This window comes from Somniosus microcephalus, chromosome 11 (assembly GCF_052327205.1).
Source record: "Somniosus microcephalus isolate GS21.2 chromosome 11, FLI_Smic_1.0, whole genome shotgun sequence".
In the NCBI taxonomy this organism is placed as follows: domain Eukaryota; kingdom Metazoa; phylum Chordata; class Chondrichthyes; order Squaliformes; family Somniosidae; genus Somniosus; species Somniosus microcephalus.
The window spans coordinates 203735881-203754224 of record NC_140997.1 but is presented as its reverse complement, the minus strand read 5'-3'; the positions used below and the strand labels follow the sequence as shown (position 1 = coordinate 203754224).

At 45.1% G+C, this 18344-nt stretch overlaps 1 protein-coding gene across 2 annotated transcripts in view; it reads left to right on the top strand.

Moving 5' to 3' along the window:
* The window catches only part of cfap92 (cilia and flagella associated protein 92 (putative)), a 209436-nt gene that overhangs the window by 25095 nt on the left and 165997 nt on the right, over window positions 1–18344 (top strand). For both annotated transcript variants that reach the window (XM_086001721.1, XM_086001722.1), the window contains exon 6: window positions 2754–2814. In XM_086001721.1, the coding sequence (XP_085857847.1) occupies window positions 2754–2814 (61 nt within the window). The remainder of the gene's footprint in view (window positions 1–2753; window positions 2815–18344) is intronic.

Here is an 18344-nt window from a genome sequence, read left to right as displayed (position 1 = left end):
AAAATTTGCTGGTAAAAACATTTTAACATTAGAACCTATAAAAAACAATTCTGACTAAAAGGCTGATTCATACTTACAGATTTGCCTGTGTGGTTTTAGAAATCCCTGCAAGAAGTTTCCTTGCCTATCCTTCTCCTGGTTCAGGAGCCTGAGGCTCAGTTTGGAGTACGTACTTAGCTTGAGTTGATATTCTGAACTTGGAGTTTGCTTTGGTGAAAATGGTTCTCATGGTGCACCATATTATTGCTGCTGTTATTTCCTCTGCATTTGCTTTTATTGTCACTTTGCAGGCATTGTGCTCCTGTTGTGGCTGCTTTTATCCGTGCCATTTATCTGCCAACATTAGTTGCACTGTGCTCCTGGTGTAGAGACCGTGGCTGCTTTTATTCTCACAGTGTGTCTGCACTTAGTCTACGGTGCTCTTGCTGAACTGTTACCCTCTCCAGTGCTGCCACCCCCTGGGAACCCCCACCAACCCTAGTGCTGCCAAGTCCAAAAATCTTCACCATGCTACTAAACCCCATGTTCTTCCCTTCCAGTGCCACCAAACTGCAGGACTCCCTACGCTGCTTCCAATTTCTAGCATCCCCCCACCCTCCCCACCCCCCCTGCCCCATGCTGCTAAATCTCAGGACTCCAACTCTTCTACATCCCCTTGAATGTTCGTAGGTCATGCCCAAGTACTTCCAAATGTCAGTAATTCCCAGTGCAGCAGAGCTATGCCCCTCACAGAGTTGTGACAAAACCCACATTTCCACCTCCTCCAACCCCACCCATTAAGTGGTGCCAGACACCCAAGGCCCCGCCTGACTGACTGGTTCTCAACCTCAGACTTTATTTTTCAGACTCCACCTCTAAGAGCATTCCCAGATGGTAACACTCTGATAATTCCTTTGCAGACCCTGGTGTTCTGTGAATACTGCCTCCCTTTTGCCAAGGCCACCATTCCCTGACTCGCCACTCAGCCTAAGTCCTTAAATCTACACTTTCTCCCTCACTTTCTTGACAGCCTCTACCTGGCTGCTACATCCTGGTACCTGTTACTCACCATCTTGTTTTGAATCCTGACCTTTAAAAAAAGTAAGAGATAAAAAAATTGAGTCCATAGATAAAGGGATATATATTAACAATAAAGAAATGAAAAAGATCATGCAATTTGATCCCTTAAACACCAGTAAAAATCCCAGAACATTGTATAATAAAAACTGAATTGACTAATTCAGTCACTGATAATACAGTATGCATTACATGGCATAACACCCACGCTATAACATGCTAATGTGTATTTTATAATATCTATTCCTGCTGGCCTCCCTATACTACGCTTCCATCCTTTTTATATTTACAACATTTTAAGTGTTTTGAGTAGGGGTCACCACAGTCAATGATCAGTAAGATTTTCAGACATGCAGGGCTGGATTTTGTCAATGGGCGTGCGTTGGGGGCGGGACTGCTGGTTTTTGGGTTTTAGTCCCGCCCCCAATGACGTCCGGCCAACCCACGCTATTTTCCATTCATTGACCTTGTTAAGCCCGCCCTGTGGGCTTAGCCGGCCAATTAAGGGAAAGCTGGTGACAGAGGACGTCAGCGTAAGACGGTTTATCTGTCAAAAATTTTTGACAGATGAATTGTCAGCATTTGACAGCTTTGAGAAGCTGTCAAACACTGACAATCTCTGTTCTAAGGTGAGCCCTTGCACTGAAGACTCACCAAACCTCTTTCCTCAGCAGAAATCAGATGGCTACTGCATCTGAGAATGCAGCAGCCATTCTGTCATCTCTGCCATTGAGATGAGGCACCTCCGGATCCCCAAGGGTTGAAGCCTGCAGGAAGAAACAAAGGTAAGTAAACTTTTTCTAAAATTTTACACTAAACTCTCATACTTACCTCTCCACACTTGCACCCATCACTCGCCTCCACAGCACACTTTTCGATCCCTCTCACCTCCACAGACCCACTGCTCGCCTCACTGACCCTGGCGAGCTTCGCAGCCGTCGGGAAGCCCGCACTTGCAGGGGTAAAATGAGGATAAGCCTCTTAACTGCCTGTTAACTACCTGTTAAATGGCTGTAATCCCCTTCCCGCCTCGAGGAGATGGGTCCCTGCGCGACTCGGGGCTACGCCTCCCGGGAAGATGGCACGGAGGCGGGTTGGGAGCAGGTTCGGTACCCACTCCCAGTTTCTGCCATTTTCCCGGCAGTCCCGCCTCCATACCCACCTTCTCAGGGCTGGCAAAATTGCCCCCACTGTTCCCACAGACTATTCACAGCATTCAAACCAGTGGGCAGCAGTCATGTGGCTACCAGCGACCAATGAACCATTACTGTATAAACAGAATCCTGCAAAATCCCTGACCATATGTGTCGTGTCTTTATCAACTGTCAAATGAGGAACAAGTAAATCAGTCATATAATTAGCTGCAACCAATGAGATTGCTAGAAAGCGACAGGAATAGAATGGTCACATGGGATTGCTTAAAATTGTCATTCAATTGAATAAATCATATTATCATTATTGGTTAATGAGATTGCTGGAGAGCACAAACACACAATTTTTAAAATATTAAAATGGACACAGCTTTATTTCCCATGACTGCATCAAGACCACGTAGTCCTCATAACCCTGCTCATGAGGTGCTGGAAGATTGTGGCTGGTATTGAAATATGTTTATTTATCATAGGGATTTGGTTCCAGTTTCTTTTTTAAAGTTGCATTGTCCCTTTTCCTCAAATTCTTTCTATGATGCCACACAGATACCTCAGCAGAAGCAACCGATACCGGAATATCCATCATTGAAGGTGAAAAACAACGGAGGTAAAATGGCTATTCACTTTCTACAAAGACCATTATTGAATATGCATTGGGCAATACAGTAAAGGCACCAAGGATAGATTTCCTTTATCACTACCAAAAATTAATTAAATATTGAAATCTATTTTACGTTAGTCTTTTAGGCAGTGTTGCACTACAATGTTACACTACTGTAATACATAGAGAGAACAAGCTTTAAATGTGTTTACACCCATAGGGTTAAACACTCAAAATGATTGGTTGACGAACTATAATTTGTGATCAAAGAGTTTTTACTATTACTTGTGAAATGATGTCGGTGACCATTCTGTTCACTGAGTAACATGAGGGAATATTAAAATAGAGACCATTACCCAATGACATCACAAAGCACAAACACTAACTGTACTCAAAGTGTGACATGCAAGTCTTTTGTGACATTTGTGTCTCCTCCTGTGTCTGACACCTGGGCACAGATAATGCTTGTAGAGAACTGATAGAAATCACAGAAATCACAGAAACCCCACAGTGCAGATAGAGGCCATTTCGGCCCATCGAGCCTGCACCGACACATATCCCACCCGATCCCCGTAACCCCTACACCAACACATATCCCACCCTATCCCCGTAACCCCACGTATTTAATCCCCCTAACACTAAGGGTCAATTTATCATAGCCAATCAACCTAACCCGCACATCTTTGGACTGTGGGAGGAAACCGGAGCACCCGGAGGAAACCCACGCAAACACAGGGAGAATGTGCAAACTCCACACAGACAGTCGCCCGAGGCCGGATTTGAACCCGGGTCCCTGGCGCTGTGAGGCAACAGTGCTAACCACTATGCCACCGTGCTAGTGTATTGATTAGGATGATTATAATGACCTAATGTACCAAGTGTGCTGTTTGAGAATACAATAAAAGAACTTTACATCATAGTTATTTATGTGATGCTAAGACACTTATGCAGAAAAATATTTGTAAGCCTCAATGAATTAGAGAATGAGCTGTAAAAAGAACATAAGAACATAAGATATAGGAGCAGGAGTAGGCCATTTGGCCCCTCGAGCCTGCTCCACCATTCAATAAGATCATGGCTGACCTTCTACCTCATCTCCACTTTCCTGAACTATTCCCATATCCCTTGATTCCCTTAATATTCAAAAATCTATCGATCTCTGTCTTGAATATATTCAACTACTGAGTCTCCACAGCCCTCTGGGGTAGAGAATTCCTAAGATTCACCAACCCCTGAGTGAAGAAATTTCTCCTCATCTCAGTCCTAAATGGCCGACCCCTTACTCTGAGACTGTGACCCCTGGTTCTAGACTCCCCAGCCAGGGGAAACATCCTCCCTGCATCTACCCTGTCAAGCCCTGTAAGAATTTTGTATGTTTCAATGAGATCATCTCTCATTCTTCTAAACTCTAGAGAATATAGGCCTAGTCTACTCAATCTCTCCTCATAGGACAAACCCCCCATCCCAGGAACCAGTCTGGTGAACCTTCGTTGCACTCCCTCTATGGCAAGCATATCCTTCCTTAGGTAAGGAGACCAAAACTGTACATAATACTCCAAGTGTGGTCTCACCAGGGCCCTATATAATTGCAGCAAGATGTCTTTACTCTTATACTCAAATCCTCTTGTAATAAAGGCCAACATACAATTTGCTTTCCTAATTGCTTGCTGTACTTGCATGTTAGCTTTCAGTGATTCGTGTACAAGGACACCCAGGTCCCCCTGAACACCAACATTTCCCAATCTCTCATCATTTAAAAAATACTCTGCATTTCTAATTTTCCTACCAAAGTGGATAACTTCACATTTCTCCACATTATATTCCATTTGCCATGTTCTTGCCCACTCACTTAGCCTGTCTATATCCCCTTGAAGCCTCCTTGCATTCCCCTCACAACTTACATTCCCACCCAGCTTTGTATCATCAGCAAATTTGGATATATTTGGCCCAGAAATTCGGGTCGGGGGCTTCCCGCGGGTGTAAGCCCCCGACCTGCACTTACCTTGCGCGCCGGCAGTTGAGCTGTAGGGCCCCGTGGAATTCCGCTCCGGGGCCTGGCCCAGCTGCCGGCGCGCTGTGCTTGCGTGTCCCAGGGGCGCAGTTAGTGCGATGCATCCCCTGGGATCACATGAGCCATGGGCAGCCAATCGGAGGAGGGAAAAGCCCATCCATAAGATTGACAGGTAGACCTGTCAAAACTTATAAATACTACGGGCCCAAAATAGCAGTAAACCTTCAAATAATTTTTTTTTTTAAATCACACTTTTTAAATAGACTATAAATTACATTAAATAACTATTTTAAACAATAATTTTAATTTTTGAAAAAAATAATTTTATATTCTAATGGGGCTAAAAATAAACTTACCTTGCTTTAAAGTATTTAAAAGTAATAAACCTGTGGAAAAAATGTTTTAATTTTAATTAATTGACCACTTACCTTGCAAAAAGCAGGCCTGCTTTTTAAATGTGTAAATCCTGCAGACTTACCCTCCCGGGAAAACCTGTAAAAAAAAAACCTAAGTTCAAAGCGCACGCGCAGCCTCCCCCGCGCGCGCATTCGACCTCTGAACCTCTTCGTTCAGAGGATCGGAAGTGCCGGTTTCCCGCGCATGCGCAGTGCATGCAGAAAACCGGCAATTCCATTCGGCCTACAGGTGAGTACCCTGTGTGTACTCACCCGGGCAGAGCCGAATTTCTGGGCCATTACATTTGGTCCCCTCATCCAAATCATTGATGTAGATTGTGAATAGCTGAGGCCCAAGCACTGATCCTTGCGGTACCCCACTAGTTACAGCCTACCAACCCGAAAATGACCCATTTATTCCTACTCTCTGTTTTCTGTCCGTTAACCAATCCTCAATCCATGCTAGTATATTACCCCCAATCCCATGAGCCCTAATTTTGTTTAATAACTTCTTGTGTGGCACCTTATCGAATGCCTTCTGAAAATCCAAATGCAGCACATCCACTGGTTCCCCATTATCTATTCTGCTAGTTACAGCCTCAAAAAACTCTTAACAGATTCATCAAACATGATTTCCCTTTCATAAATTTGTGTTGAGTCTGTCCAATCCTATTATTATTTTCTAAGTGCCCTGTTACCACGTCCTTAATAATCGATTCTAGCATTTTCCCTACTACTGATGTCAGGCTAACTGGTCTGTAGTTCCCCGTTTTCTCTCTTCCTTCCCTCCTTTCTTAAATAGTGGGGTTACATTTTCTACCTTCCAATCCGCAGGAACCGTTCTAGAATCTATGGATTTTTGGGAAATGACAACCAATTCATCCAGTATCTCTATAGCCACCTCTTTCAAAACCCTAGGATGTAGGACATCAGGTCCAGGAGATTTATCGGCTTTCAGTCCCATTAATTTCTCCAGTACTTTCTTTTATACTAATACTAATTTACTCATTTCTTTCAGTTCCTCATTCTCGCTAGAGCCTTGGTTCTCCACTATTTCCAGGAAGTTTTTTGTATCTTCTTCCATGAAGACAGACACAAAGGGCTGGATTTTCCAAGCCCCGAGGAGGCGGGCATGGAGACGGGACTGCCGGTAAAGTAGCAGAAAGTGGGGGCGAATGGCAAACCCACCCCCATCCCGCCTCCGTGCCCTTTTGCCAGGAGGCAGGAAGATGTGCTACTTCAGGTCCCGTCTCCTGGAGGCGAGAAAGGCATTTAATCCTTTTAACTGCCTGTTAACAGGTAGTTAACAGGCAGCAAAAAGGATTAGTGCCATTTTACCTTCACAGATGAAGGCTTCCCGACCTCGGAGAACCCCACTGGGTTGGAGGAGACGTGAAGGAGGTCTGCGGCAGTCAGAGGCACCTGGAAGTAATGATGATGGGTGCAAGCGTGGAGTGGTAAGTATCTAAGGTGAGTGATAAGTTTTTTAAAATGTTCACTTACCTTGTTTTCTTCCTACAGCCTTCAACCGCGCTGGATCGGGAGACCCGACATCTTCCTTGTAGATTTCACAAACTGACTGTTGGATCCTCCGAACCAACAGCCATGTGAAATTTACAAAGTTGAAAGGTTTGGTGAGTCCTGAACACAAGGACTTATCAAACTACAGAGAATGTCAGTGTTTGACAGCTTCACAGAGCTGTCAAATGCTGACATTTTTTCTTTCAAGAAGTCTTGACAGATAGCACGTCTGACGTTGACGTGCTCTGTCAGTGACTTCCTCCCTAATTGGCCTGCTGAGCCCGCAAGGTCAATCAGGGGAAAATCCCTCTGATTGGTCAGACGAGGATGGAGGCGGGACATTGACAAGACAAGCAGCAGTCCCACCTCCAACTCGCCTCCATTCACAAAATCCAGCCCAAAGTATTTGTTTAATTTCTCTGCCATTTTCTTATTCCCCATTATAATTTCTCCTGTCTCAGCCTGTAAGGGACCCACATTTACTTTCGCTAATATTTTCCTTTTTACATACCTATAGAAGTTTTTACCGTCTGTTTTTATGTCTCTCGCTAGTTTACTCTCATTCTATTTTCCCTTTCTTTATCAGTTTTCCCCCATTGCTGTGAATATCTGACAGCTGCAAAAGTGGTATGAAAGCTACCATTTCACAGCTGTTTGCTTTCCAATGTCATAAGCTTGAGCCTTCAGGATTTGGAAGACACTTTTGAGCTTTATGCAGTTTGGAAGTGTTTGGAGTAAACTCTCCATCCACTGTCACATCCTTGGAGCAAGCTCTCACCATTGACAGATCGCTTCTGTCATCTCAACTTTAGCAACATCAGTGCCCTTGAAAAAAATCACACCTTGGACCTCTGAATCCCTCCATGATCAGCCCCAACACCAAAATTACCAGGCACACCAACATCACCAACAACAATACCAACCTTCTCTGCAATCACCTGATGCTGCACAGGACACAGGGCATGAGCACTCGACAATGGCCATAAAGCATCCCTACAATGCCCAAGTCATTCCTTTCACATTCATCACAATTTTCTTTTTGCAGGGGGTAAGTTATGTCTCAACATTCACTGGAACTCACTAAGACACTTAAAAGGTGAGCACAGATCTGCCCAATAAGGTAAAGTGTTGAAAATATAGATTTTAATGTTTGACAACACATTAACAGAAACTTCACATGAACATTGGCTAAACCACCCAGGTGCCTACCCTTGTGTGTTGTTAGTTGGTATGCTTGCAGTAGGTTGAGGGTGAGTGTGAGGGGTGGCTAGTGAAATGGGGAATTGGAGGTGCAAGGTAAGTTGGTGTAAGTAAAGATGTGCAGGAGTAGGGTAGGGAAGGCAGAATGATGGGGATGTGATGAGGTTGAGTGCGGCTTGGCAGTAACATTTTGTGATCTGCTCAGATCATTGAAAGGCTTTCGCCACTGCAGCCTGGTCCTCCTGACGACATCCCTGCTTGTGCCCTCCTGTGCAATGTGCAACCAGGCTGCGTGGATCTCCTGTGGAGGTCTCTTCCGCCCATTGGAAGGGAAGAGAACATCCCTGCATACGGTGACTCCCTCCATAAGCATATGGAGAGAGTAATGGGAGAGCCTGGGTGCAGCCGTGCACCTTTGTGCAGTGCTTGTCAATGTTTGCAGCACCTCAATGCTGTAGAACACTGACATCACAACTGTCAAAATCAATTTGCGCATGGCCCCTTTAAGGAAATCGGTTGATGACGCGCCATCAAATGATGTCATCAGACCTGCTTCCTATTAATTGGCCGGGAACCTCGCAAGGCGGGCTTAACAAGCCCAATCAACGAAAAATCGCTTGGAGAGTGCGAACTGCAGTAGGAAGCGGGCTGGGACTGCGACACTGTCCCCGGCCGCCCCGGACCCGCCTCGGTTGATGAAATCGTGGCCGAAGTATTTGTTTAATTTCTCTGCCATTTCATTCTTCCCCATTATAATTTCTCCTGTCTCAGCCTGTAACGGACTCACATTTACTTTCGCTAATCTTTTCATAGAAACATAGAAAAATAGGAGCAGGAGTAGGCCATTTGGCCCTTCGAGCCTGCTCCGCCATTCAATATGATCATGGCTGATCCTCTATCTCAATACCATATTCCCGCTCTCTCCCCACACCCTTTGATGCCTTTTGTGTCTAGAAATCTATCTATCTCCTTCTTAAATATATTCAGTGACTTGGGGGGCAATTTTGTTAATGGGGGTGCATTGGAGGCGGGACTGCTGCTTGGCGGGTCGATGTCCCGCCTCCATCGATTTGTGGCCAACCCACGCTATTTTCCCTTGATTGACCTTGTTAATCCCGCCCAGCGGGCTCAGCAGACCAATTAAGGGAAAGCCGGTTGCAGATGAATTGTCATTGTTTGATAGCTCTGTGAAGCTGTCAAACAGTGACTGCAGTTTGATGAGGTCTTGAATACAAGACCTCATCAAACTTCTTTCTTTTGCCGAAATGAGATGGTTGTTGCATCTGAGAATGCCTGTCATTCCCAACGCGGAGGTCCGAGACTCTCCGCATACACACCGACTGAAGCCTGCAGGAAGAAACAAAGCTAAGTACGCTTTTAATAACACTTTGCACTTACCTCAGATACTCACCTCTACACTCTTGCACCCATCACTTACCTTCACAGCACACTTTTGCACCCCCACAGACTTCCTACTCGCCTCGCTGAGCTGGCGGGTTTCAGAGTCTTCGGGAAGCTGTTAATAGGCTTTAATCCTTTCCCGCCTCCAAGGAGACGGGACCCCGCGCAGGACGGCTACCCGCCTCCTAGGAAGATGGCATGGAGGCGGGTTGGGCTCCAAATTCTGCCATTTTCCTGGCAGGCCCGCCTCCACAACCGCCCCCCCAGGGCTGGCAAAAATCGCCCCCTTGGCCTCCACAGCTCTGTGGTAGAGAATTCCACAGGTTCACCACCCTCTGAGTGAAGAAATTTCTCCTCATCTCAGTCCTAAATGTCCTACCCCGTATTCTGAGACTGTGACCCCCCTCGTTCTAGACCCCCCAGCCAGGGGAAACATCCTCCCTGCATCCAGTCTGTCTAGTCCTGTCAGAATTTTATACGTTTCAATGAGATCCCCTCTCATTCTTTTAAACTCTAGTGAATACAGGCCTAGTCGACCCAATCTCTCCTCATACGGCAGTCCTTCCATCCCAGGAGTCAGTCTGGTGAACCTTCGCTGCACTTCCTCTGTGGCAAGTATATCCTTTCTTGGGTAAGGTGACCAAAACTGCACACAGTACTGCAGGTGTGGTCTCACCAAGGCCCTGTATAACTGTAGTAAGACATCCTTGCTCCTGTACTCAAATCCTCTTGCAATGAAGGCCAACATACCATTTGTCTTCCTAACTGCTTGCTGCACCTGCATGTTTGCTTTCAGTGACTGGTGTACAAGGACACCCAGGTTCCTCTGTACATCAACATTCCCCAATCTAGCACCATTTAAATAATACTCTGAGCCTTTCTGTTTTTCCTACCGAAGTGGATAACTTCACATTTAGCCACGTTATACTGCATCTGTCATGTATTTGCCCATGCACTCAACTTGTCTAACTCTTTCCTTTTTACAATACCTATAAAAGCTTTTACAGTCTGTTTTTATGTCTCTCGCTGGTTTACTCTCATTCTATTTTCCCACTATTTCCCACTAAAGGCTATTTAACTGAATATCCCTCAGCACCCAAATGCAACATGTCCCAAGGATGCCTAGGAAGCATCCAACATTCACTTAACTGTTTGAGATAAATATTTTGCTTAGCCAGGTGAGGGACGTTAATACTAGCGAATGGAATATTTTCTCATTTGACATCCAAGGGCTAATTTTACAATAGTGCGCTGATGGCGAGGAGCCTCACCCGCTGCTTGCACATATTGGAAAATCATGGGCATGCTGCCAAGTGCTTGCGGCCGTTCCGCTAAACTCCTGCTGAAGTCATGACAAGAGTTTCCTGTAACAGCCAAGCAATTTCAGGATCAATGTGTTTATGAATTTGTTAAAACTAACCCACAGAGTAAACTATCAGGGTATATCTCACTTTGTCTGCATGTTAAAATCCAGAACTCAACTCCCAGACAACAATAACTACAGGATTCTCTCCTCAGAACTTTGTAGAATGTGAAGAAAGCAATCTGAAAAAAGTGACCTTTTAATATAATTTGCATTGGTGTTACATGATACAGAATGACATCACTCCACCACAGAAGACCCAACTGGTGGATGATATTGTGTGTGCAGTTTGTCATTTTGACATGTTTTATTTTGTAGTAGAACTCGGCACCATAGGTTGCAGCTGTCTTTGAGAAGGGGTCATGGAAAGGTCAGGGTGTTCGCTGTATTTTCCATAGATAATGTAAAGCAGGTGTTTCCAATCCCTTCATACAGAATACTGCCTGGGTCCTTGAAATTTGGATTGATGATCTGTCAGCGATAAGTTTAAGTATTTAAAAGTTGGAACATTGCTGTTTTATATCTCGGAAAAATTAATAAGTCCTTGCTAATTTTATATTGAACCTTTAATAAGCTCATGGCGTTGCAGTATTTTTAACAGGTCTTTTTCATGTTTAGGGAACGGAAGCATAGTGGTAATGTTACTGGACTAGTAATCCAGAGGCCTGGACTAATAATCTGGTGACAAGTAGTTCAAATCCCACCACAGCAGCTGGGGAATTTAAATTCAATTAATTAAATAAATCTGGAATAAAAAGCAAGTATCAGTAATGGTGACCATGAAACTACCGGATTGTCGTAAAAACCCATTTGGTTCACTTAGGGAAGGAAATCTGCCGTCCTTACCCGGTCTGACCTATATGTGACTCCAGAACCACAGCAATGTGATTGGCTCTTAACTGTGCTCTGAAATGGCCTAGCAAGCCATTCAAGGGCAATTAGGGATGGGCAATAAATGCTAGCCTTGCCAGCAATGCCCATATCCTGTGAACGAATAAAAAAAAAACAGGTTTTTTTCATGTGATACTAAGAATCATTCTATAATATTGTCCAGATATTTCATGAGGAGAGGGCAGGCCAGTTTTCTAGGATAATATTTCACAACAGACATTTCATTATGTAGCAGTCCTTTGAATAAATACACCATATGCATCGTTTCCACTGCAAGGCATATAGCATTTGGTTGCAAATAATAAATATTGCAAAAGTGTTTACTTTTAATATGGTTTTCCATGGTTCCCTTTGAGCATTCATTCTGAGAAGGAATTTGTGTTTTGCTATAAGCAATAGTTTTGTAGCACAACCTAGTCTTAGTAAAGCACATTCCTTTTTGAGCATGAGTAGAGCATTTCAATGTGCTTTCCCATTGAGTCTTATCATAGAAAAGTCCTGATCTCAGTATAACTCTAATTCATAACTAAATTTTCCTTGGCAAACTAGTTACGTGCATATCCGTATTTAACTGTACTAATTGATCTCATGTTCACATTAAAAAATCACTCTCTGTAACTGTTTGGACATTTTCCACTCTCTCTTCTGCCTTGAAGACTGTCTCCCTCTTTTTTGGTTTCGCTTTTGCTCCCTGTGCATCTCATATATTTCCTTTGTTATCTTTGTATGTGGCTCTTCTTTCACACTCAAGTTTCTTCTTTTTATAAGTCTTTTCTTTTGTCTAATTTCTGCATGTCCCCACTCACTTGTATGACTCACAGACTTCCTTTTTTTATTTCTGTACGTCTCCTTCACTTTGTTGGGGGGAAGGAACGTATTACTTTGGTTGCTATGTGCAGCAATGTTGCTATCAACCAGAGCAGTTGTTCCCCCTGTCTCTGTGAGGGGCAAAGGTCTGCTACACTGTGTGTGCATTTATATAGCACCTTTCATGACCTCAGGACTGTTGTGTATGTACCTTTAAGGGAATAACTGGTCTCAGACTGCAGTACCGGCAGTGACCACCCCTGTATAAAAGGCCCTAGCAGGCTTCTGTAGTTTCAGTTTCCAGGTTGTCTCCATTCAGTAAAGACTTGTTATAATCAACTCCTGCAGTCCGTGTCTCAATTATACATGGACATAATACTGGCGACGAGTAAGAAACGAACTTACCTGCAACTCGGCAGCACCTCAGACGACGTTATTGAAGGTCGAAGCCAGAAGAAAGAAAAAAAAATAATCCAAAGAAACTCGAGAAACGGGCGTCGACCGTGGGCAACCGCCCTCCAAATCATCGAATTGAAAAGTGCAGGAGAGACTGTCGAGAGCCAGGCTTGGTTCTCCAGTCTGTGGTTTCCCAGCTAATCGGGCTGGTGGCAGGTAGTGCACTGATCCTTCCTGGGCTGCGGCGGGCTAGAGCTCGATCGGGTGGCTCTGCAACGGGGCCGGGCAGCGAGTCGGGAAGCAAAGAGAGAGAGAGAGGGTGGAGCACACAGGGCGCGGCCGGTGCTTCGAAGCCGGGCAGCGTTCGGACCTAAGAAGAGGGAGGGAAGTGTCCCAGAGGGTCCGCTCCACGACGGAAACGGTTCCTCAATTAACGGAGCAAATATTGAAGCGCGATAGAAAAATAAAAATACCGCGGAGAGCGGCGTTGGCAGCAGCGATCGGGGAGGCGCGAAGACCATAGGGCGTCGCCATTACAGGATAGTAAAATAAATATAATCGCCAGCAACAGCGTTGACAGCAGCGGGAAAGCACGGGAGGCGCCATCTTAACTCGGCGGGGAAGAAGGAAAAGCGCGGGAGGCGCCATTTTGATCCATCGGGGACTAAGGCAAAGCGCGGGAGGCGCCATCTTAGATTTTCAAGATGCCAAAGACTGGCGAGATCACTGCTTTCGATAATGCAATAGAAGACTGGACCACGTGTGTGGAAAGAGTCGAGGTGTATTGCGAGGCAAACAAAATAGCCGATGAGAAAAAGGCATCGGTATTGCTAAATTTAATGGGCGCAAGAACGTACGGCCTATTGCGGGACCTGATTACTCCAGCCAAACCGAAGGCAAAGAGTTTTAACGAAATTGTTGCTATCCTACAGGAACACCTAAATCCTACACCGCTGCTGATAGCAGAAAGATTTAAATTCCACAGGAGAAATCAACATAAAAATGAGAGCAATGCTGATTACCTTACGGAACTACGCAAGCTATCAAAGCACTGCCAGTTCAGAGCAGGACTGGCAGATACCTTACGGGACAAATTTGTATGTGGACTCCTGAGTGAACGGACCCAGAAGAGGTTACTCTCAGAGAAAGAGCTGACGCTAGATAAGGCTTTCAGCGTGGCAGTTTCGTACGAAGCAGCAGCAAGGGGAGCTGCGGAAATACAACAAAAGCCACAGGAATACGGCACCCATGAACTGACACGGGGATTTGCAAAATGTTATCGCTGTGGCAGAACAACCCATGACCAGAAGGACTGCTGGTCCAAGGACAAAATATGCAGGCAATGCGGAAAGATGGGACACATTGCACGAGTTTGCAGGTCTGGGAAGAAGACCAACGACAACAAAAAGGCTACTAAGGAACCGTACAGGAAAGTACAAAAGATGACAGACAGTAGTTCCGAAGACCAGATGAGCGATAGTGAATCCGGGAACAAGAGACTAAGCTGTCTCAAACTTCACAACGTAATCGCAAAAGAGGATCACCGAACCATTTGGGTCACCCTCACGATAGCAGGGTCCCAAGTCAAAATGGAATTGGATACAGGATCAGCTCTAACCGTCATGAATCGACAAGACTACGAGCGGCTATTCTCACACATACCCTTGAGAGAGACATCCATCGTCTTGAGGACGTATACGGGGCAAAAAGTGTACCCCAGAGGAAAAATAAGGGTGCCTGTCGAATACAACGGCAAGATAATATGGAAATTGTATCTCTACATTCTGCAAGATGGTGGACCACCGTTATTGGGATGTGAATGGATCAGAAAGATAAGTTTAGACTGGCACTCCATTCAGGCACTGGCGGTGGCTGGTAAAAAGGATGACGACGTCACTCCTGGACGATTGTCAACAATCTTAGCTGACGCCAAAGAGGTATTTCAACAAGAACTGGGCACTCTTAAAGGCGTAACCGCCTCGATAAAAATAGAGGAGAATGCAATTCCCAAGTTTTTCAAAGCAAGACCGGTACCATATGCAATTCGCCCAGCCGTCGAGGCAGAGCTGGAGAATCTGGAGAATGCAGGCGTGTTATCTAAGGTAGACTGGAGCGAGTGGGCGACACCCATCGTTCCTGTCATGAAGAAAACGTTAAACAATAAGTCTGAGGAGCCAAGGAAGGTTCGCATCTGTGGGGACTTCAAGGTGACGGTGAACCCAGTCCTTCACACAGTACAATATCCTCTTCCAAGGATAGAAGATATCTTCGCCTCACTATCTGGAGGGAAGCGTTTTACAAAAATTGACCTAGCACAAGCATATTTGCAGATGGAAGTTGAAGAATCCTCTAGGAAGTATCTCACGATAAACACTCACAAAGGCCTTTACCAGTATAATCGACTGGTATTCGGAGTAGCATCAGCTCCGGCGATATGGCAAAGAGCGATGGAACAAGTCCTGCAAGGGATTCCGGGGACTCAGTGTTACTTGGACGACATCCTAGTGACAGGTGAAGATGACAGTGAACACCTTGCCAACCTAGAGCAGGTGCTCACTAGACTACGTGAACATGGGCTACGAGCCAATCGCCCCAAGTGCGAGTTTTTTAAGAAACAGATATCGTATTGTGGCCACGTGATTGATGAAGAGAGGTTGCATAAGTCCCCTGACAAAATTGAAGCGGTAGTTAAGGCTCCAGTGCCTGAAAATGTGTCGCAACTGAGGTCATTCCTCGGATTGGTGAATTACTACCATAAGTTTTTGCCGAATTTGTCCACAATTCTGCATCCACTGAACGCCCTACTACGAACGGAAGTAGCATGGAAATGGAGCGATGAATGTAAGCGGGCCTTTCAGAAGAGTAAGGACCTAATCACTTCAAGAGAAGTATTGGCTCACTACAACCCATCACTACCGATAAGACTGGCGTGTGATGCGTCTCCCTATGGCATTGGGGCGGTACTGTCACATAAATTCCTTGATGGTTCAGAGAGGCCGATAGCGTTTGCGTGACACTCGTTAACTTCAGCCGAGCGTAACTACGCCCAGATTGACAGAGAGGCCCTCAGCCTGGTGTGGGGGGTGAAGAAGTTCAATCACTACCTGCACGGTCAGAAATTTACTCTACTAACTGATCATCAACCTCTCTGTTAAGTCTGTGTGTTCTAGTTATTGTTAATAAGAATCACTGCACACAGACCACAAGAGTAAATTCAACAGGTCTTTACTAGTCGGAGGTCAGGCTGAACTGCCCAATAAATCATTACACAGCACTTATATACCGGTGTGGTCACCACCGGTATTACAGTATACAGCAGCCAAGATAAAGTAGTGCATCTCTTAAAATAGTTCTCTTAAAGGTGGAACGGTTACATACACCACACTCTCGTCTCCATTTTCAACCCTCAGAAGGGCGTACCAATAATGATGGCACAACGGCTACAGAGGTGGTCCCTTTTCCTAGGGGCACACCAATATGACATCGAGTACAAAGGAACTAAACAGCATGGGAATGCTGATGGATTGTCGCGCCTACCGTTGCCGACAGTGGAAGAAGAACTGGCAGTGGATCCAGTGGAGTTATTCCACTCGACTATAGTCGAGTGTCTCCCTGTGACGAATGCAAACATAGAAAAGGAAACACGAAATGACCCGACACTCTCCTGGGTCTATGATTTAACGGTGAAGGGATGGCCAGCACATGGCGAACCACTGCTGCCAGCATTCTCGCCGAGAAGAGAACAGCTGTCAGTGTGCAGAGGAACCTTGATGTGTGGATCCAGAGTAGTAATTCCACCCAAATTGAAGGATAGAGTGCTCAATGAGCTTCATGAGGGTCATCTGGGAGGGGTAAAAATGAAGAACTTAGCCAGAGCGTTTGTGTGGTGGCCGGGAATCGATAGAGAAATCGAAGAGATGACCAAGAGCTGTACAGGATGCCAGAAGGTCCAAAACGCCCCACCACAAGCCCCTCTACATCCATGGGAGTGGCCCTCATCTCCATGGCAAAGGGTGCACATTGATTTTGCTGGTCCCTTTATGGACTCGATGTTTTTAATTGCGGTGGATGCACATTCAAAGTGGCCAGAAGTAATAAAAATGTCCTCAACCACCACAGAAAAAACTATCACAGCCTTACGAACCATATTCGCCAGGAATGGGCTGCCTGAACAGATTTGCTCTGACAATGGACCACAGTTTGTGTCTGAAGAGTTCCGGAGGTTCTTAAAGAACAATGGTGTTAAGCATTACACATCCGCCCCATATCATCCAGCCACTAATGGATTGGCCGAGAGGTTTGTTCAAACATTCAAGAAGGCTATCAAGGCAATGTGTAATGAAGATATACCCCTACAACACAAGGTGGATAACTTCTTGTTTGCCTACCGGAATGCGACACATGCGGTTACCAACCAAACTCCAGCCATGATGTTCTTCAATCGAAGACTACGATGCCGCTTGGATTTGGTTAAGCCAAACGTCAGAAGAGATGTGGAGAACAGGCAGTTTCAGAATATGAATGAAAGGCCGACCAGGAGTTTTAAGATAGGTCAACCAGTTTTGGCACGGGACTACCGCACAGAGAAATGGCAGCCAGGAACGATCTGTACACGGCAAGGACCTCTAATGTATACCGTGGACGTTGGAGAGAGCATTGTAAGACGCCATGCTGACCAGATTCTAGAGTCACTGGAAAACGTCAACTCCACACCATGATCTGATACACCTGGCGATGAAACCGAAGTACCAATTGCATCTACCGCAGAATCGGCGATATTGGAAGCAGACGAACCAAACAATGACATTGATCCCGACTCAACCTTGCCAGAAGAACCTGATATCCCAAAGAGGCGTTATCCAGACAGAATCAGGAAGCCTCCTCAAAGACTGAACTTATAATTGCTTAACTTCAACCAATGTATCTAGCAACTGTAATTGTAATTGTAATTAATTATTATTTAGTTGTTAAATGAATGTTATGTACTGTTTATCTAAAAGGGGAGGAATTGTTGTGTATGTACCTTTAAGGGAATAACTGGTCTCAGACTGCAGTACCGGCAGTGACCACCCCTGTATAAAAGGCCCTAGCAGGCTTCCGTAGTTTCAGTTTCCAGGTTGTCTCCATTCAGTAAAGACTTGTTATAATCAACTCCTGCAGTCTGTGTCTCAATTATTCATGGACATAATAAGGACATCCTAAAGCACCTCATAGTCAATGAAGTACTTTTGAAGTGTAGTCACTGTTGGGGAAAATGAATTCCTTAAATCTGGTGATTTGTGGCCTGGATCTATGAAAGCTGCTGTATTGCCGTAGAAACCTGCCACCTCTACCTGATCTGGTCTACATGTTCCACACTACATGGTTCACTTTTAATGCTCTCAGGGCAACTAAGAATGGGCAATAAATGTGGCCTTGTTAGTGTCGCTCACATCCTGAAAACAAATCTATAAAAAAAAAGCCAATTTGTGCATAGCGAGATCCCATTAACAACAATGAGATAAATGACCCGATAATTTGGTCCTTGTGCTGTTGGTTGAGGGATAAATGT